Consider the following 22505-nt stretch of genomic DNA (forward strand, 5'->3'; position numbering starts at 1 on the left):
ACTGTACAATTATGGAGCTATTAAAAATTCAATCTTGCATAATAATGGACTCCAAGTTGAAGTTATGGACAAATGTTGGTTGAAAAGACGTACCTACTTGCATCCTCAGCCTTTCAGGATTCACACCGGGGTTTCAGTCAGAGACAGAAGTCAATATTGGTTAGCAAACAGCAGCACACGTAAAAAAAAGCGTCTACGTAAACAACTTAAGTGCCCAGTGAGGGCCCCCGTGCTATTGTGGCCCCGCTAACAATCGTGACAAACGGGCCCGTGCTGTACAGTCAATAGCCCCACAGCCACTGATTAGCCTCTTGACTTCATGAAGAGCGCACAGTCAAACAGACGGGACAAAGGCAGCTTCTCCCCTGGGGGGGGGGGGGGGCACGAGGTCTGCCCAGCCGGCGGTCACACAGAGTCGAGCAAATGTGAGGAAAGGTTGCCTAATAATTTCGACAAAGACACAGTGACCCCCCCGGGTCCATCTGGCTAAGTTCTCCCAACTCAAAGCCTCCTCTTTCCATTCGGCTTGAGAAAGTCATCCCGGTCATCTCGCATGGAGCGTCCGGAGTCAGGCCGGCTCTCAGGGTTCCCTTTTGTCATGCTAACGAACCTGCGGTGGTGGCATTTGGGGTCTTTATCATGCCGTCACATCGGACCATCAAGTCCATTGAGCACGCAGACCCAAGTCTTTTCTGGGAGCTTTTGTCTCAGAACTGTTTGGAGACGACCAAAAACTCTGGGGTCTGCAGGCCATCCACCCGAACATTAGACTCAAACACCGACCACCCCTTTAGCTATACTCCCAATGCAGGGTCAAGGGGCGTCGCCGCTACTCCCACTGGATATTGTTCACCAAAAACCACTGCTTTTTGTTCCGGAGGGAGTCAAACCAAGGGAGTCAGACCAAATCATTAGAAAGAAATGGTCACACTAAAACGATGGTTTTCATCGTTGATAATAGATTGTCCTTGAACCTAAATAAAACTAAAATCATGCTGTTTGCTAACAGCAGAAAGGACACGCACCAGCAAATACAAATAGACGGTGTAGACATTGAAAGGGTGAAGGAAAATACATTTCTGGGGATCACAATAGATGAAAATATGAGCTGGGAACCTCATATTACAAATATACAACATAAGGTGGCCAGAAATATTTCAATATTGAACAAAGCTAAATTTATTCTCAATCAGAAATCACTCCACACTCTTTATTGCTCTCTGGTTCTACCATATCTTACTTATTGTGTGGAAATATGGGCTAATAACTATAAAAGCAATCTTCACTCGCTAAATGTACTGCAAAAAAAAGGCCAGTAAGGATAATTCATAATGCCGCCTACAGAGAACATACTAACTCCTTATTTCTAAAATCACAAATACTTCAACTTGCTGATATAGTTCATCTTCAAACAGCTAAAATAATGCATAAGGCTAAAAATAAGCAATTAGCTAAAAATGTCATCCAATACTTCTCTACAAGAGAGGAGAAATGTGATCTCAGGGAAGAAGTACATTTGAAACACTTCTATGCTAGGACTACGTTAGCCATAGCATTTCAGTATGTGGAATCAAACTATGGAATGGATTGAGTGATTGAGTGAAATGTAAAATTACAAAAAAACGTTATTAGGAAAGCAGGAAGTGAACAAATGTAACAGTTAGTGATTGTAAAAGTACCAGATGGAGGGGTAGGATTTAATAAGCTTTGCTTCTTCCTACTCCTTTTGGACATGTGGAACTGGGAGCTGATTACCATGGTACCCATTACGTCATTGGATGCTCATATCACCTCCTACTTTGCTACGTAATAATTAAAATTAAAATTAAAATTAAAATTAAAATTAAAATTAAAATTAAAATTAAAATTAAAATTAAAATTAAAATTAAAATTAAAATTAAAATTAAAATTAAAATTAAAATTAAAATTAAAATTAAAATTAAAATTAAAATTAAAATTAAAATTACACAATTATAAAATTTAAAAATAAAATTAAAAAAATATTTAAAAAAATGTAAAAATTAAATTATATTATGGAAAGCAGGAAGTGAACAAATGTAACAGTTACTGATTGTAATAAGCTTTGCTTCTTCCTACTCCTTTGTGGAACTGTGAACTGATTATGGGATGTATCCAATTGTAATCTGATGTATGTTCAAATGAAATAAAACCATTACCATTACCATTACCATTACCATTACCATTATTAAAACTGGTGTCGTTTTAAGAGCTTACATGAAACTTTACTAAAATGGAAAGTATAAAGCTCAGGTAAACATTGCTATTGGCCTGAGACAACTCAACAGCTTTCACAGCTTATTTTGTGTCTAAGTGAAAACACTAACGCAAAATGGGGGGAACAGGTAGTGGACCTGCCAAATTTCCAGGTTAGGAGGTAGTAACATCTGTACCAGATGTGGGGGGACCATACCTGCAAGAATATTCCCAAAGCCTTGGCAGGACTCATACCTGCTGTCCTGTCGTGCGGGTGACCAGTTTTATACATCACACTCCACTCTGGCGTGGTCGTCATCACGTCGGCAATGAAGTGATGGCAGGATTCTGTGTGAAAGCACAGTCACGCTTCGCTGGGTTCTGTGTGAAAGAGACTCAAGTCGTGTGTTGGCTCCAACCCAGGAAGGTAGAGTATAAAACTACACGTGCGAATCCACTTTTTTTCCCTGAGGAAGTCCAGGTCGTCAAAGCTGTATTTTTCTTATATAAAGAATATAGTCATAAACAAAAAAAGATGTGGTATTGTTTCTCCGCCGAGACTGACCTGGTTCAGTTCTACAATGTCGGCACGAAGAGAATTAAAACATCATTTGGTCGTAACGTTGGGTTGTGTGGTATGATGACTTTACCGTACCTTGCATTTTATTTACAATAAGAGAACATTGTCTGCTCTCGGCTTTCATGGATCCGTCACTTGTTCCACTTCCCTTTTAAGATTCCCATATATGGATCATAGAGCCGTTATCTTAAACTGGATACAAAACAATAACAGTAAGGATTTAGACAAAACTGAAATGTTTCCGTGTTGTGACTTTTTGTAAAGTTCTTTATTTTTCTATGTCTTGCGATGCTTGCGCTGCTAGAAAATAGCATTTACACCAGGGGTGGGCAAACTACGGCCCGGGGGCCACATCCGGCCCGCCAAGTGTTTCCAAAGTTTTTTTTATTTAAAGTCAACATACAACCTGGCATCATGGCTTGAGCCAACATTTTCATGGTTTATGTAGCTGTAATTTCATTATTTGATATGGTCTGTTGTTTACAAAGCGCTCTTGAAAATAGGGACACAAGCACATAATAATAATAATAATAATAATAATAATAATAATAAGACAGCTGGGATAGGCTCCAGCACCCCTGACCCGTGTGAGGAAAAAGTGTTGGAAAATTAATGAATAATAATAATACGACAGCTGGGATAGCACCCCCTTGTGAGGAAAGGGGTAGAAAAATAATAATAATAATAACCCTAACAATAATAATAATAATAATAATAATAATAAGACAGCTGGGATAGGCTCCAGCAACCCCTGCGACCCTCGTGAGGAAAAAGCGGTAGAAAATGAATAATAATAATAAATAACTAATTATATAAATAAAAAATACTAAAAATACTAAAAATAATAATCATAAAAAATCATAAAAATCATAAAAATCACAAAATCATAAAAATCATAGAAATCATAAAAAAAATCATAAAAATCATAAAAATCATAAAAATCATAAAAATCATAAAAATCATAAAAATCATAAAAATCATAAAAATCATAAAATTATAAAATAAAATAAAAAATATAATAAATGTATTATTATAATAAATTTATAAAACACTTTACATCAAATAAATGATCTCAAAGTGCACATTTTCGCAGATTGCAGGACACTTTTCCAGATACAATAATTCCAGTTGGACTGCTACATACAGCCCCCCCCCCCCCGTCAATTTTGTTAAATCAGTCCAAAACTTTGCCCACCCCTGATTTCCACTATTGTAGCATTTCTTGCTAAAGTGTCGTGAGAAGATCTCTGACCGTCTTTGCAGGGCCTGAATTGAACAACAGCCCCTGGAATGCTACTATTGGAATGCTACAATTGGAATGCTACAATTGGAATGCTACTGTGTCTCATTCAGGCTGGTCCCTAAAAGCCCACCATCAGACACCCCCCACCTTTTCTCACGCCAAAATAAATAGCTTGCACTTTCCCATTGACTGTTTTTTCAGAAGCTGTTTCTTTGATTATTAGGGGGGGGGCAGCTTCTAAGAAAGACGTAATCCTTGCAGACGTTTGTGTGGTCAGCTCGTCGCTGGCGTTTGGTCGTTGATCCCGCTACAACGCGCTGCAGGGATGTGATAAAAAGGGTCCAGGCTGGTACGCCACTGCCGCTTGCCACTGGGATTGTGAGGTGCAGGACCAGACTTCAAAGCACCTTTTGGTCCGGCCCAGGCCAGACGTTGGGTCTCACCTCGATGTGTCGGCCATATTACCGCCAGACACCTTTGCAGCGTGTGGACCGGGACGCCATCTTGACAAGCGATGGACCGTGGGAGACGTTTTTACTTATTGTTAATGAGCCAGGGATTGATTGGTGTTTAGTGGGTGGGTGTGGGTGGCTGGGTGTGGGTGGCTGGGTGGCAGAGGAGTGTAAAAACAGGGCCGGTCAGTCCCAGCAGGAAGGAGCTGATCTGGACATGGTTGTTAAGTTTCATTGGTCAAAGTGGGGGTGGGGTCGCTTCATTGGTTGCTATCTGTGGAGCTCATTATTCACATGGTGGGTGGCAGAAAGTGGAAACCCCCCACAGCAGAAAAAAAAAACGCAAAGACAAGGCCACAGGAGAGGAGGTGAAAAGGCTGCAGGGACCGGAGTTTACACTTCTCCACCGGTTAGATCCCACATCTGAAGTTGGACCAGTCGGTCTGAAATGCCGGCATTCCGAGAATTCTTGAAGGAAATTCATAAATCAAAGCAAAAGGATGCTTGTGTTTTTTTCTGACCCCCCCGATGGAGATAATCAACCTTTGGCACACGACCTGATCCCTTATATTTTCCAAGTCCAAAGGGATTTAATTCCGTTGTAGGATTATTATAGCCAAAGCTTTTGCTAAAATCCTCTTTTGGATCCGTCGCCTAGACAATCTGCTGTCATCCCGGTGTTTATTCCTTTCCCGGGAACGTATCTCACCGCACATCTCAACACTTGCCATATTTCCCGAGGTTCCCATTTGGGACACACATTCCCCGTCAACAACAAAAGGATGATCCTGCTGCTTTTTATGTCCCGTATTATTTTTATTATTATTATTACGCCACTGAATAGTCGCGTTTGCCATCGGGAAAGATTAGAACGCGAGGATCTTAAAGCTGATGTGCTTAGCAGATGTGGGCTCATCGATTTATAACAGCTGCAGCGTTTTCAGGATCATGGAAAACCGCAATGTTAGCGTCAAAGACTCGGGAATCGACAGCTGTCTTGACCTCTGACTCGGGGTTGGCGGCGACAGCAGAGTCAAATACCGTCTCTCCTTCTTATTGAAGTCTTCATTATCAGTTTATAATCGTACAATAACATAAAACGAAGGAATGGAATGCATTGTAGCGCTCTGGCAAAGATTCCCAAGATGTTTTGGGATAATTTGACGTTTGCCGTTTCTGCAAGGATCTGCTGCCGGGAACTCGGGAGGACAAGTAGGATTAGTGGATCCGAAGTGTTTCTGCGACTTGAATAAACACATGGAGATAGTGATGGAATGTGTCTGCAGTGTGGGATTAGGATGCACCCCCCTCCCACCCAATCCCCCCTCCCCTCGTCTTCATCCGGCAGTGTCTTCCATGCTGTTGCTTCTGACCTCATTTCAATGTTGATGACCAAGACCGAGTGGCCATTTGTCAGTAAGAATCGTTAAGGCGCCAACAGTCCTTCCTTCTTTGGTCAGACATTTTTATAACTCAAATGATTTGGAGGATATTTTTTACACTGAAAATCTATATTTGCTGGGATTTGAACCTGGAATCGACTCAGTGCTACCCGTCTGAAAGACAGTAAAGTGTACTGTACATCTGCACAACCACCGTACAAATCTTCACCGTACAAACACCCCCTATGAATTGTGCTTAAAACGGTCTTTGGAGGGCGGCACGGCGGTCGAGTGGTTAGCGCGCAGACCTCACAGCTAGGAGACCCGAGTTCAATCCCACCCTCGGCCATCTCTGTGTGGAGTTTGCATGTTCTCCCCGTGCATGCATGGGTTTTCTCCGGGTACTCCGGTTTCCTCCCACATTCCAAAAACATGCTAGGTTAATTAGCCACTCCAAATTGTCCATAGGTATGAATGTGAGTGTGAATGGTTGTTTGAGGATACGCGGTAGAGAATGAATGTACTGTACAGGCCAACAATACCTAGCTGTGGACCACAAATGGCCCCCAGGCCACACTTTGGACACCCCTGATGTAGTGTTAAAGTCGAAAAAAAAATCTTGAAATTGTATTTGCTACGAAACAGAGGACAAAATATAAAAAAAAATTATCTCAAAAGCGTGGGTTTGACTCCGGTTTCCTCCCACATTCCAAAAACATGCTAGGTTAATTAGCCACTCCAAATTGTCCATAGGTATGAATGTGAGTGTGAATGGTTGTTTGTCTATATGTGCCCTGTGATTGGCTGGCCACCAGTCCAGGGTGTACCCTCACCTCTCAGCTGGGATAGGCTCCAGCACCTCCCACGACCCCCGTGAGGATAAGTGGTAGAAAATGAATGAATGAATGTACTGTACAGGCCAAAAATACCTAGCTGTGAACCACAAATGGCCCCCAGGCCACACTTTGGACACCCCTTATGTAGTGTTAAAGTCGAAAAAAAATTCTTGAATTTGTATTTGCTGCGAAACAAAGGACAAAATATCGAAAAAAAAATATCTCAAAAACGTGGGTTTGACTCCGGTTTCCTCCCACATTCCAAAAACATGCTAGGTTAATTAGCCACTCCAAATTGTCCATAGGTATGAATGTGAGTGTGAATGGTTGTTTGTCTATATGTGCCCTGTGATTGGCTAGCCACCAGTCCAGGGTGTACCCCGCCTCTCGCCCTAAGACAGCTGGGATAGGCTCCAGCACCCCTGCGACCCTGGTGAGGATAAACGATAGAAAATGAATGAATGTCTTTATAAGACATGCTAGCATACATGTAATAAAATATCCTCCAAACTGTAAAATCATTTGTGGAAAGATTTCATTGGCACAGGCAAGCAATTTCATGGTTCTTTGTCTTACCAAAACATTTTGGAAAATTGTACAATTCCAATTTGCTGGGGGAAAAAATGTAATAATTATATGACAGATTGGATGGAGTCTTCCAGAAGTGTGGAAGATGTTCTCCAGTGTTCCTTCCCTGTAGGTGAAATGGCCATCGTGTAAATAATATCTTGTTTGCCGCCTGCCCAATCCTCAGCGGCCGCCCTGACAGTGATGCATTTATTTAGTTCTCCGTGCGGATAGAGCGAGTTCATTATCAGGGCTTTTGACAGCTGCAATAAATGGCCGTGGGTCTGGAGGAAGTGAGGAAGTGAGGAAGTGGTCCACGTGATCATTTTCATCTCTCACTCCCTTGCATCTATCATGGAAACGTTTTTCCGACCGGATCAGAGCGGCACTAGAGAGCGTAAATCATGTGTTCAGATACGACGAGGCTTCCCTTAACCCTTCGATGCACGAGTGATTGAACCCTACACTCTTCCATAAGTGGGTCAAAAATCACCCGTACTAGAATCAATGCCTTTTTATACCAATTTTGCCATTTTGGTTAGGAATAATCACTTGTATGATATTAAGTATTATATTTAGGACCACACAAGAATGATTTCATCCAGCATCTGTAAACAAAAGAGTAATACCCAACAATACGTACATATACTAGTATGTTATATATGTTAGCCACATAGTTCAGCTAGTTAGAAAATAGGATAATTTGTTGACACATACACAATATTATATGAAGATAATACTTGTTGTATTAGCACTTTATGTGTAAAATCATCTTCCTGAGGGGTGACACTTCTGATATAGTCTGTTTGCTCTACAGTTCATTTATTCCTGACGGCCAAAGTTGATAAGAATCAAAGGTTCCGATTGGATTCCATAGAAAATACATGCGGGTCATTTTTGACCCACTTATGGAAGGTTGGGGTAGTAACATAAAAACTACAATTTATTAAAATATATAAAAGGTAAGTTAAAAATGTGAATGACATGATATTAAAAACATGTTTTTTTTAGGAATACCTGGAAAATAAAAATAAAAATAAAAATAAAAATAAAAATAAAAATAAAAATAAAAATAAAAATAAAAATAAAAATAAAAATAAAAATAAAAATAAAAATAAAAATAAAAATAAAAATAAAAATAAAAATAAAAATAAATAAATAAATAAAAAATTCATTATGAAGATATTTCAAGAAAACAACCTGACCAGGCCATTTTTGACCCACTTATGGAAGGTTGGGGTAGTAACATAAAAACTAAAATTTCTTAAAATTTATGAAAGGTAAGTTAAAAATGTGAATGGTATGATAGCCAAAACATGTTTTTGAGGAATACCTGGAATATGAAATGATGAAAAATTTTCATTACAAAGATATTTCAAGAAAACAACCTGACCTGGTCATTTTTGCCCCACTTATGGAAGGTTGGGGTAGTAACACATAAACTACAATTTCTTAAAATGTATAAAAGGTAAGTTAAAAATATGAATGACATGATATTAAAAACATGTTTTTTTGTTAGGAATACCTGGAATAGAAAAAATAAAAAAAAAATAAAAAAAAATAATAATAAATAAAAAAAAAATGTCATTACGAAGATATTTTAAGAAAACAACCTGACCGGGTCATTTTTGCCCCACTTATGGAAGGTTGGGGTAGTAACACAAGAACTACAATTTCTTAAAATGTATAAAAGGTAAGTTGAAAATGTGAATGGCATGATATTAAAAACATGTTTTTTTAGGAATACCTGGAATAGAAAAATAAAATAAAAAATATTAAAATAAAATAAAATAAAAAAAATAAATTCATTAGGAAGATATTTTAAGAAAACAACCTGACCGGGTCATTTTTGCCCCACTTATGCATCTCATGGTTAAGCAGCACAGACGCGGGTTTGGTCCCGGTATGGACCCACTGGCCTCTTTATCGCCGATCTGACCTGACGTGATGGATACGTCCTGTGTAGTCTAATTGTCACCAAATGTAAACCGAGCTTGCAGCGCCGCGATAAGCCAGGCTCCGGTTACGGCCACTGTATGCGGGCTCTTATCGCCGATAGCAACAAGAGGACCTGCAAGAGGAGTCGCCCAGGAGGCGTGTGGCTGAAACCTCAGACGTATTAAGCGAAGCGTCATTGACTACTACGGCGGACAAAACGTCATTGGGGCCAAGCTGTGTGGGCTTCCTCGCTCATAAATAAGGCAGGCGCCTCTGATGGGGGGGGGGGGCTGGATGTATAATTCATGCACGGCCCCTCCTGCTCCTCCTCACTTTGTGCCAAGCTCTTCCCTGCTCGGCCTCTTTGTTGTCTGAATGTAAATGAATAATTAAAGCTCATGCTTCAAAGAATTTCTATGATACCACCTGCTAGCCCGTTTTGCTCAACAAAACACCACGTTTGGAGGATCCAAACATTCCCCAGCTACAGTTGTTTTACTGTTAGTCATTGTAAATATTAGGAGGTTACCACACTGGTGGGAACAGCCGGGCCATAATTCATACGGTAATTTGGATAATAAATGCTGTTAGTCATCGGAGAGGAAACTAGAAGCTGCCTCGGAATGAATGAATTTATTCAAATCCTAGTTAGCTACGTCTTTTATCCGTTATAAACCATAAACAATGTCTCATTTTGTGACAAAGACAAGTTTTTAATTCATGTTGAATCTCTGTATATGAATTCATTCTTTCATTTTATACCGCTTATCCTCACAAGGGTCGCGGAGGGTGCTGGAGCCTATCCCAGCTGTCTTGGGGCGAGACAGCCAATCACAGGGCACATATAGACAAACAACCATTCACACTTTATGCTGCAAGTTCAGCCAATCTGAAGCGGCAGGCTTTATTTTAAGATGTTTAGCGAAGCCTGGTTTTTTAAAAATACACAGTTCTCGCACAATGTCATGAAAACACGTAACGTCAAAAGCGACCATTTGAGAGCCTCTTGTCTCACAAGCGGAGCCAAAAAGTTCGATGCCCATGAACCGACTCTAGGGTCAAATAAATTGTCATTATTTCATAATGATGTCATAATTTAGAACATCTTACAATATACAGGGACAGTAGAGGAGGCCCTCGTTTATCGCCGTTAATAGGTTCCATATCCTACCTGAGAAGTAGGATTCAATATTTTAAAACAAATATTTTCACAATATTTAAAAAAATATTTTCACAGTTAGAACATAAAAAACCTGTTCATGAAAAAAAATACCACTTCCACACAGAATGAGAGGAGAGTTTTTTTAGTTTTTTTTTTACCCACTATCTCGGAATTTGCATCCATGGCTGACTCCATGCTGCAAGTTCAGCCAGTCTGAAGCGACAGGTTTTATTTTAAGATGTTTAGCGAAGCCTGATTTTTAAAAAAATACACAGTTCTCGTGTCTCACGTCAAAAGCGACCATTTGAGAGCCTCTTGTCCCACAAGCGGAGCCAAAAAGTAAGATTTTTCTTGTGTTCATGGACAGATGGGCATATTCTAGGGTCAAATAAATTGTCATTATTTCATAGTTATGTCATAATTTAGAACATCTTATAATACACAAGATCAGGCAAAATGAACATATTTGTAGGTTAAATAAAAGCTAAATAAAGCAAAGAAACAAAAAGTGTTTCTGTTTTGCTTTGTTTCTTTATATTGCCATTGGTTTTGCTTTCTTTTGGTTATTTTTCAAAAATAACTAGCATGACGCTCAACAGGACGCACATCACAATTCAAAATACCGCAGCTTTGACAATTGATTGAAAAATAACATGCCTGTCTTAATCCACTCCAGCCCCGCTGGTGGCGGAATGGGCATTCCCAAATCAAGTACAAAGCTTTCCGTTGCTCCGGTCGTATCAGCTGAATCTGTTTGGACCAACGCGACGAGACCAGAATAAGTTATTCCATCAGCGCTTTTACCAGGATTGATGGTTAAGAATTGTGTCCTTTGTGTGGAATGATTGGTGGTGATTCCGAGTCTTGAAGCCATTGAGGAATAACGGAGTGCAGAGATGCCGTTGATGAAGTCGCAACCAGTTATCTGTCAGGAAAAGCACAACGCGACCACATCCGAAAATACGTCCTTAAGACTTACGACCGGGTCTGCAGACAGAATTTACTCTGCTCAATTCCAGCTGAGAACACTCAGAGATTTTGTCATCTCATTAATATTATTACAAATATAACAATTCATTGTTTCTCTGGAATGGATCAAGGAAATTCCATCAAATCCATCATTCCGAGTTAAAGCCAACTGGATTGCTAATATAAGTCAATATTTTGATGAAATATTCATATACAGGGGGCTGCACGGTGGTCGAGTGGTTAGCGCACAGACCACCTTGTTGGTGAAAAATAAAGAGTAAAAAAAAAAAGCTCTCCTCTCATTCTGTGTGGAAGTGGTATTTTTTTTTCATGAACAGGTTTTGAACTGTGAAAATATTTTTTAAAATATTGTGAAAATATTTTTTAAAATATTGTGAAAATATTTTTTAAAATATTGTGAAAATATTTTTTAAATGTGAAAATATTTTTTTAAATATTGTGAAAATATTTTTTTTAATACATCACGCCCTCAAACTGTATTTTTTGCTACGGTTACACAATGTTGTGGATACACACAGTTATCCACAAGATGTTTTAAATTATGACATAATTATGAAATAACGACAATTTATTTGACCCTAGAGTCTGTTCATGGGCATCGAACACAAGAAAAATCTTACTTTTTGGCTCCGCTTGTGAGACAAGAGGCTCTCAAATGGTCGCTTTTGACGTTACGTGTTTTCATGTTTTCAAAAATCAGGCTTCGCTAAACATCTTAAAATAAAGCCTGCCGCTTCAGACTGGCTGAACTTGCAGCATGGAGTCAGCCATGGATGCAAATTCCGAGATAGTGGGTAAAAAAAAAAAAAAGCTCTCTTCTCATTCTGTGTGGAAGTGGTATTTTTTTTTTTCATGAACAGGTTTTTTTATGCTCTAACTGTGAAAATATTTTTTAAAATATTGTGAAAATTTAAAATATTGTGAAAATATTTTTTAAATGTTGTGAAAATATTTTTTTAAATACATCACGCCCTCACACTGTCAAGCAATTCATTAATAAACGCTCACTGTTTTGTTGTGAATAATATGCCTTGCTATTGTTAGTGAAAAATATGCACATTTAAAGAAAATTCTTAGCATGAAATAAGCATTTTCCAAGCACATGAATGCCTCAGTGAAGTAACCAAATGATCCGACATACAAATACAGTGCAGATGTAGCATTCCGTAATTGGGAATGTGCACCCTGCTAGTTATTTTTGTAACTGTATTTTTACAGACATTGTGCAGACGTCTCTAACAAAATGTCCGGTCCTGCCCCCCTTTTGGAAAAGACCGAACTAAGCGAGCTTTTGCACGTGGAGTCGCTAAGTCGCATCTCAAGTCTGTTAATCATTTTTAGCCTCGGTGATCCTTAGCATTAGCCAACCCCGGCACGCATAAACACACCTGGGCAGACGGCTATCTCGTGGACCTTGGACGCGAGGCGGGCGGAGGAAACGATGTCTAGACATTCTAACGGCGATATCGCCTGCCTGATTTACTCTCATCTCGTTTTACACTCCTTTGAAACTTTACGGCACTCGAGAGACATGGCGGAAAAGCTTTTTTCTTAGCGTTTGGTACGTTTCGGACGCTTAACCTTGAGTGAGAGTCTCACAGGGCTTCCATCCTGAAAGGAAGATTTTGGATGCGCAAAAACACGGACTGACATTTCAGATTCTGTAGAGACGGTTTGAAGAGAGGCATGTGGCCTGCGGAGTGTGAAAGAGAAACCCAAAAACCACCAATGCGGCTTCTCTCAGGGAGAAATGGAACAAGTGACTGGCAGGCTGAGATTGGAGCCGCACAAGTCAAACACGACTCAAACTCCCACATTGGACTATTTTTCTAGCGTTTTAAGTAAGCCTCAGAGGTTCCGTAATTGTACGTTGTCCAAAATCTAGCCTTACTGGGAACATGATGTTTTGTGTGTGATGCTAATGATGCTAATGATGCTAATGAACTGTGTGTGCGTGACTCCAAGAATTGCAATCGTACACTTTATCCATCAGTAACTGGAACTCTTCACTTGGCCAACATAATGGATGCCATGTACACCGTAAACCCCAATTTAGCCCGAGTTAGCAGAATTCAAAACAAGTGACTACAAATTATTTTTAGTTGGTAACACAAATCTGCAAAAAGTTCACATCATGAAAAATCACAATTTAAACAAACTGAAAAGTCAACATTTATAAGTAGAACTTTTTACTATACTTAAACTATACTTATACCAGGCAGCACGGTGGTCTAGTGGTTAGCGTGCTGACTAGGGTTCAATTCCACCCTTGATTCCTTTCAGGAAATCCATTTATAACACACCTCATTGGACAAATATTAACATTTATTTTATGTTTATTTTATGTAGCATTATTCGGTCCGCCCCCCACCCCCCCACCCCCATGCATGGGATGGCCCTTTTGGTTTTGGGGGGGGGGGGGGGGGGGGGGTGTCATTGTTCAAGGCAAACCATCATTTAGATTTTATGAAAAGTCCCAACAAATGCAAAACAAATCAGGAATTTATGAATTTAGCACCGCAAGCTGTGGCAAATGTTATCATTGAAATATTGATATGGAATTCATGAATGTTTGGATGCTGTATTTTAATGCATCGTTTACTCAACTCTATTTTTAGTTATTTTTTTCTCTACTGTAAAGCGTCTTTGAGTGCCATCATCATCAAAACAAATCAGGAATTTATAAATTTAGCACTGCAAGCTGTGGCAAATGTTATCATTGAAATATTGATATGAAATTAATGAATGTTTGGATGCTGTATTTTAATGCACCGTTTACTCAACTCTATTTTTATTTTATTTTTTTTTATAAAAAAAAATTATTTTTTCTCTACTGTAAAGTGTCTTTGAGTACCATCATCATCAAAACAAATCAGGAATTTAGGAATTTTGCACCGCAATCTGTGGCAAATGTTATTGACATATTGATATTAAATGAATATTAAATGAATGAAATGATATTAAATGATATTAAATGAATGCAAACCATCATTTACATTTTATGAAAAGTACCAACAAAGGCAAAACAAATCATGAATTTATGAATTTAGCACTGCAAGCTGTTGAAAATTATTAATATTTATTATTAATATTAAATGAATTAATGTTCGGATGTTGTATTTTAATTTTAATTTATTTTTTTCTCTACTGTAAAGCATCTTTGAGTACACTGAAAAGCGCTATATAAATAAAATGTATTATTATTATTATTAAATGTGTTGCGCATACCATAGAGCGACAACGGGGCATGTGTCTAACATATCCTTCACATTATGTGCCTTGCTCTAGGGTAAAAAAAAAAAATGCTGCCTTCTGGCAAATGAAGAGGTCTTGGCCATAGCTCTGAAAGATATATCACATGATATTAAAAAAAAAAAAAAGAACTCACTTTGCCGCAAAAGCAACACAAGCCTGCGGTTGTCAAATGTATCTGCTTCTGGAGAGAACCTTGGAAACATTCATCTTCTCAACGCAGGCTTAATGCACATGGAAGGATGAAACTGCCGTTGGGGGGGGGGGGGGGGATGAGTTTTAAAAGTGTATTACATGGGACATGGCCTGAGAGGTTGATTGTTTTTATTTGTTTTTATTTATGCACGGGGAGAACATGCAAACTTCACGCAGGTGGGATTGAACCCGAGTCTCCTAGCTGCGAGGTCTGCGCGCTAACCAAATTTTTAATTTTAAATTTTAAATATAGGAAATAAGGAGTTAGTATGTTCTCTGTAGGCGGCATTATGAATTATCCTTACTGGCCTTTTTTGCAGTACATTTAGCGAGTGAAGATTGCTTTTATAGTTATTAGCCCATATTTCCACACAATAAGTAAGATATGGTAGAACCAGAGAGCAATAAAGAGTGTGGAGTGATTTCTGATTTTTGCTTTGTTGAAATATGATTCTACTCATATTATTTACACAAATCTGCAGAGAAAGAGAATAACTATTTCAGCGTTTTACCATCTACAGTATTTTATGATCAGCCTATGCTGGGCTTATTTTTTTTTTTGATACTTTTTTTTGCGAGTGGTGGCGTATGTCTCAATTTCACAACTTGTCAGTGTGCCCCCCCCCTCCCACCGTCCACACCCACTGGCCGACATTTAAGAAGAGGAGACGAGCGTCGCTGAAAGACGTCCTGCCAAAGCAAACAGAAAAAGGCTGCATGCCATTACAAAAGGTGCTGTCATCAATCAAGTGGCCCCCATTCCTGTTTAGACAGTACCGTACCGTACCGTGCCGTACCGTACCGTGTGCAATCTAATCCATCCCGATGATGCCAGAAGCAAGTTTGGGAAAAGTGACAGAATATTAATCGTCACCAGCTTAGCTTATCTTGAGAAGGAGACGTTGGAAGCCCCGACTGAAGTAGTAGATGTGGAGTATTAAGTATACTTAATACTCATCCTTCAATGAACTACAGTAAACCTCGGATATATCGGACTCAGATATATCGAAAATTCGCTCACAACGGACAGATTAAAAAAGGAACCAATTTTTCTGTAATGCATTTTCAATAAAAAAATTCATTGCATATATTGGATTTTTTATAACGGATTTCGCCTATTTCGGACGCTATACGACGTCATTTGCAGCGTTGCCAGGTACATTGGAAGCATAGTCAAGGAAGTGCCTTTTTATAACGGATACCCTAACCCTAACCCTAACCCCAACCCTAGCCCTAGCCCTAGCCCTAGCCCTAACCCTAACCCTAACCCTAACCCTAACCCTAACCCTAACCCTAACCCTAACCCTAACGGACCTTTTCCGGTATACGCACATAACGGATTTAGCTTATATCGGACCAAACCAGTGGGAACAATTGAATCCGATATATCCGAGGTTTACTGTACAAGTATGCTTTTGGACTGATCCACATCGTAAGTCTATGTAGCGGTTTTTGGGTGGTACCACATGGGTGTCCCTCGAGCAAATGGCCCATGAATCAGATAGCATCTGCCTGAACAGACGAAGGAATGAGCGAATTATCCAGTTGGTGTTTGTCAACATATTAGTGGGGCAAATTCAGCCCTCATTTTCTCCAGGAAGTAAACAAGAGCTTGGGGTTGTTTTGTTGTTTTGTCGTGGACTTGAGCATTTTTACGTCTTCACAAAAGGAAGTGTTGCTGTGTGGCTGATTTCCCCTTTTGTCCTCTTATCTGCCCCCCCCCCCCCCCCCCCCCCCCGCCCCCCAGTAGTGACACACACTGCATGGTTAAGTAGGAACTTTCACAGTGGTCTTTCAATACCCATTTCACGCTGTAATAAAATGCTGTGGTGGTGCTTGAAGGGAGGGGGGGCTTTTGGGGGGGGGGGGGTGATGCCACAGCCTATCTTCATTTTGTCGAGGCTGGGACAAGGCGGTCTGAAGGAGCAAATAAAGGAAGTAATTGTTGTGTTTGGGAACCCTGCTGGTGAAACCGCATCTACTTGGGATGGCCGTGTTTCCTTCCTGGACAATGGACGTTACTAATTAGTTCACTAATTCTTCATTAATTTATGCACTAATTATTAACTGATTTCTTTTTTTAAACATAATGAAACACAATGGATTATGTGATGCACTCAATTGTAATCTGATCTTTTATTTAAGGGCTACACGACTGCCAAATATTAGTTATTATTATTATTATTACTAGGCAGCACAGTGGTCGAGTGGTTAGCACGCAGGCCTCACAGCTAGGAGACCAGGGTTCAATCCCGCCCTCTGCCATCTCTGTGTGCACAGAAAGTGCCGTTTTGATAATATTACATTTTTTAAAGAAAACACTCATGGCTGCACGGTGCAAAGTGGTTAGCGCGCAGGTTCAATTCCACCTTCGGGCATCTCTGTGTGGAGTTTGCATGTTCTCCCCGTGCATGCGTGGGTTTTCTCCAGGTACTCCGGTTTCCTCCCACATTCCAAAAACATGCTAGGTTAATTAGCCACTCCAAATTGTCCATAGGTATGAATGTGAGTGTGAATGGTTGTTTGTCTATATGTGCCCTGTGATTGGCTGGCCACCAGTCCAGGGTGTACCCCGCCTCTCGTCCAAAGACAGCTGGGATAGGCTCCAGGTAGAAAATGAATGAATGAATGAGTGTAAAGGTGACTGTAGGGGTGTTATTTAAGGTCTAGAGGGCTCTAATTATGTTAAAAACTGTATTTAGAAGGTCATGAATGGGTTCTCGGCTGCACAGCGGACGAGTCGTCAGCGCGCAAGTTAGTCCAGAGTGTACCCCCCCCCCCCAAGACAGCAGGGATAGGCTCCAGCACCCCCCACGACCCTTGTGACGACAAGCAGTAGAAAATGAATGAGTGTAAAGGTGACTGTAGGGGTGTTATTTAAGGTCTACAGAGCTCTAATAATGTTTAAAAACTGTATTTAGAAGGTCATGAATGGGTTCTCGGCTGCACGGCGGACGAGTGGTTAGCACGCAAGTTAGTCCAGAGTGTACCCCCTCCCCCCCAAGACAGCTGGGATAGGCTCCAGCACCCCCGCGACCCTTGTGACAACAAGCGGTAGAAAATGAATGAATGAATGAATGTAAAGGTGACTGTAGGGGTGTTATTTAAGGTCTAGAGGGCTCTAATAATGTTAAAAACTGTATTTAGAAGGTCATGAATGGGTTCTCGGCTGCACGACGAACGAGTGGTTAGTGCGCAAGTTAGTCCAGAGTGTACCCCCCCCCAAGACAGCAGGGATAGGCTCCAGCACCCCCCGCGACCCTTGTGACGACAAGCAGTAGAAAATGAATGAGTGTAAAGGTGACTGTAGGGGTGTTATTTAAGGTCTAGAGGGCTCTAATAATGTTAAAAACTGTATTTAGAAGGTCATGAACGGGTTCTCGGCTGCACGGCGGACGAGTGGTTAGCGCGCAAGTTAGTCCAGAGTGTAACCCCCCCTCCCAAGACAGCTGGGATAGGCTCCAGCACCCCCCGCGACCCTCGTGACGACAAGCGGTAGAAAATGAATGAATGAATGAGTGTAAAGCTGACTGTAGGGGTGTTATTTAAGGTCTAGAGGGCTCTAATAATGTTAAAAACTGTATTTAGAAGGTCATGAATGGGTTCTCGGCTGCACGGCGGTCGAGTGGTTAGTGCGCAAGTTAGTCCAGAGTGTAACCCCCCCTCCCAAGACAGCTGGGATAGGCTCCAGCACCCCCGCGACCCTTGTGACGACAAGCAGTAGAAAATGAATGAGTGTAAAGGTGACTGTAGGGGTGTTATTTAAGGTCTAGAGGGCTCTAATAATGTTAAAAACTGTATTTAGAAGGTCATGAACGGGTTCTCGGCTGCACGGCAGACGAGTGGTTAGCGTGCAAGTTAGTCCAGAGTGTACCCCACCCCCCAAGACAGCTGGGATAGGCTCCAGCACCACCGCGACCCTCGTGAGGATAAGTGGTAGAAAATGAATGAAAAAAAAAAGTCCCAAATACCAAAGTTTTGAGCGTTAGCGTATAGGATCAGGATGTCTGACTGGGAACAAATGACTGATTCCAATTAGACTTGTTGGGCCTTGTTTGATGGGAACATTTTGCACCGAGGACTAAATGGAGAGGCAAAAAAAAAAAAAAAAAAAAAAGGGCCTGAGCTTGTGTTGCAATATCCTTAGAGCGGTGCTAATTCATGCTGCCTGGCACGCAAGCATGTCGAGGTAATGATGAATCTATTTCCACTTGTATGGATGCGATTGTGGGGAAGCCAGAAGGAGATTCATCCTGAAGAAGAAAGCCAGAGGAATGCATTGAGTGGGTGCACACAAGACCTTTGAATGAGTAAAATGAGCCTGATCCTCGGGCTTATGCGCGTATGCTCGGTGATTTGTTGGAGGGATTTAGGGGCTTTACCGTGTGGACGCCTTACCGGCGGAACGTCCTTAAGTCGTCGCCGCCGCCCTTTATTGTTGCGACGTTTGCGAGATTGCCGCTACCTTCTGAACTCCTCGGAGGGGCGTCGCGGATGTCATGCCATGAGCTCACCGTTATTATAGATAGCAGATGATAATAAAACTGCAAAGCATCCTGGGTAGAGCGACAACTTTTGCATGAAGCAACTGAGAAGTTTTGCGGTAAGACGGCAGTTTCTTGTGGAGCTTTCAAAGGTCATAACTCCCAAGCGCACGCATGACATCATCACGGCGATATATCTGCATTGTGAGGAGGTTGTCGGATAAACCCCCCCCCCCCTTTCGCAGCTGCGAAACACCCACCAGGCGGGCCCACGGGGACCAGGGTGCAGGGAAGCTGACGCCGGAGTGAAGTGGAACCGAGAGCTGGCAGGCAGGCAGGCAGGCGTGGGCTCGGCCCCGATTGCAGGATGTTCCTCCAGAAGCCAGATTTATGTTTCATCATCCGCCCGCGCTGCACACTCCATAAAAAGCAAATCAACTTTTCACTAGCAATGGCGGGATAACGACAGAGTCGGCTAATGAGCGAATTAAAGGCTCGTAAATGGAGCTCCGGCCTCCTCCATGGATTCTAACGTTTCTTGCATCAACACTGGCTTTAATGTCCGCCTGTACAGTCGGTGCCCTCATTCAGCCAACTCTTCCATATGTACCTTATAAACACGGCATTCTTCTTGCGATTGCTTAGGTCTGCTCGCCGATTACTGTTGTATAGATATTGGAGATGGTATTGAACACAAAATTCCCAAGCTAACTTTAAAAAATTACTGTTTTATGTATGCAATTTCTTTTTATATATGCAATTTTTTGTTTGTTTTTTTTATATATGCAATTTTTTTTGTTTTTATATATGCAATTTTTTTGTTTTTTATATATGCAATTTTTTTGTTTTTTATATATGCAATTTTTTTGTTTTTTATATATGCAATTTTTTTATATATGCAATTTTTTTTATATATGCAATTTTTTTATATTACATTTTTTTGTTTGTTTTTCATTTATGCAATTTTTTGTTATTTTTTTTATATATGGAATTTTAATGATTTGACAGATAAGGAAGCTGAGGTCTAACATCATACATAAATTAGAACCACAGAAGGACATTTGTGGCGCACTGCTGTTTTTTTATTGGCACATTCTACATTCATTTTTTTTTCAAACAGCAAAAAGTGAAAAATCCGCACTAATTGTACGAGAAAAAAGCATAAATATTAAGACAAAAAAAAGTCATTCAAAAGACCTTTGCATATTCATTTATTTATTTTCTACCACTTATCCTCACAAGGGTCGCGGGGGGTGCTGGAGCCTATCCCAGCACGAGGCGGGGTACACCAGCCAATCACAGGGCACATATAGACAAACAACCATTCACACTCACATTCATACCTATGGACAATTTGGAGTGGCTAATTAACCTAGCATGTTTTTGGAATGTGGGAGGAAACCGGAGTACCCGGAGAAAACCCACGCATGCACGCGGAGAACATGTAAACGCCACACAGAGATGGCCGAGGGTGGGAGCGGTAATGTTATAAAAAATAAATAAAACAACAAATAAAGTTCTCATTATGGGAAAATTTTGTTGCGGAAAATGTTATGTTATGAGAATAAAGTCAAAATATTATAGGAGTACCGTCACGATTAGGAGAAGAACATTTACAAGAAGAAAGTGGAAATAGTCGGACAATTAGGAGAAAATAACAGCAGGATTGAAAAACAGCTGAGAATAAAAAATAAAGTCAAAATATTCAGGGGATTATTACAATAATGTCGTTTTAGCAGCATCAAATATTAAGAAAAAATATGGTTCACAAACGACTTTATTTTTTAATTTTTTTTATTATTTATTTATTTTTTTTAATAATATTATGAGTTTATTTTTGGAAAATTGCAGCTTTTTTTACTCATTTTAATATGACTTTTTTTCATCATATTTAAATTATAGCTATAAAATGTGCCAAAAAAGGCCAACACCCCCCCCCCCCAAAAAAAAAAACAGTTATGAGACGCAAATGGTCCCCGAGCCACACTTTGGACACCCGAGATGTATAGTTCATTGTTCTTCTTCATTCATTCATTGTTCTTTTCCCTCCCTGCCAAAACGAGATCTCTTGGTGGGCCCAACCCTGACATGTGCTCCAGTGCCTTGGCGTTATCCGCCATGTTTCCACCACCCCGCTGCAAAACGATCGCAGCATCCCGGATCAAGAATGTGTTGAAAAGCGAGCAACTATGTCGCGGTGTCACAGCGCTAAGACTAAGACCAGGCATGTGCACAACGAGCGGCTTTGGCTCGGCTCGGCGTGGCGCGGCGCGGCGCGGTGCGGTGCGGTTTTGGGCCGCTCCGGTTACTTCAGAGATGCAGTCTGGCACCACTTAGTGATTTCATGCCGACTCTCAAAAGGCCGACACCCTCGGTACCGTAGAACCCCTTCACTCTCTCTCAGTCACATGTGGACCCCCGCCCCCACCCTCCGCCCCCCGCCCCCGAGGCTGTGTGTGCCAGGTTCTATTGGCCGTGCACGGATGCACAGTCACTCTTATTGAATGTGATTCATTTGGGGTGAAATGATGGATTAAACGCTTTTTTTTTTTTTAAACCAAATGACTTCTTCTAAATTCTATCATCCTATTATGTTTGTCAAAATGGTGCCTTGCTCAAGCCCATTTAGCCAAATGTTTTCCAAATGCGTTCCATGTGTTATTGTTTTTTTTAAAGAAGGGAATCCCAAGAACTTGAACGTTGTTGTGTGAAGTCGGCGTTAAAGAGGAGGAGTTTGCTCCCGGTTTTCCAGACAGTATCAGGCCTGGACATGAAAATGAGGAGCAGGTGAAGCGGCAGTCTGCGGAGAATGAGGTGCAGACAGTTTGGGAGGGTGCTGGTGGTGCTGGTGGTGGTGGTGGGTTCATGCTGTTCAGGCATGAAGAAGGGACCCGTCAGGGGCCACATCAAGCAGGGAGATTACAAGAGACAGGGCGTGTCTGTCTGCTCATTATGGACCCAACCTGACGGGGGTTGTTGAACTGTTTTCGAGGTATGCGGGGCATCCGTGGCAAAGGGAGGCGTGGGGCCTTTGTGATGAGGAACTGCAGCACCTGATCTTTTCATGTACTTGACACTTTTTTCTCCTTTTTTTATGACAGTGCCTGGAGCCCTGCAAGGAATCCTGGGACCTGAAGGAAAACCAGTGCCAGGATTTATGTGAGGTATGTCCTGAGCAAGGTTATATTTGTATTAGTACAATTGAGTGCA

The 22505-nt window shown here is 40.9% G+C and overlaps 1 protein-coding gene across 1 annotated transcript in view; it reads left to right on the forward strand.

The window, feature by feature from the left end:
* anos1 (anosmin 1) overlaps positions 1–22505 on the forward strand; it is a 63949-nt gene that overhangs the window by 16883 nt on the left and 24561 nt on the right. The window contains exon 3 of the mRNA XM_078795191.1: positions 22397–22459. Coding sequence (XP_078651317.1) covers positions 22397–22459 — 63 coding nt within the window. The remainder of the gene's footprint in view (positions 1–22396; positions 22460–22505) is intronic.

Source organism: Doryrhamphus excisus, linkage group LG12 (genome assembly GCF_037039965.1).
Source record: "Doryrhamphus excisus strain RoL-2023G ecotype Guam linkage group LG12, RoL_Dexc_Guam_v1.1, whole genome shotgun sequence".
Lineage (NCBI taxonomy): Eukaryota > Metazoa > Chordata > Actinopteri > Syngnathiformes > Syngnathidae > Doryrhamphus > Doryrhamphus excisus.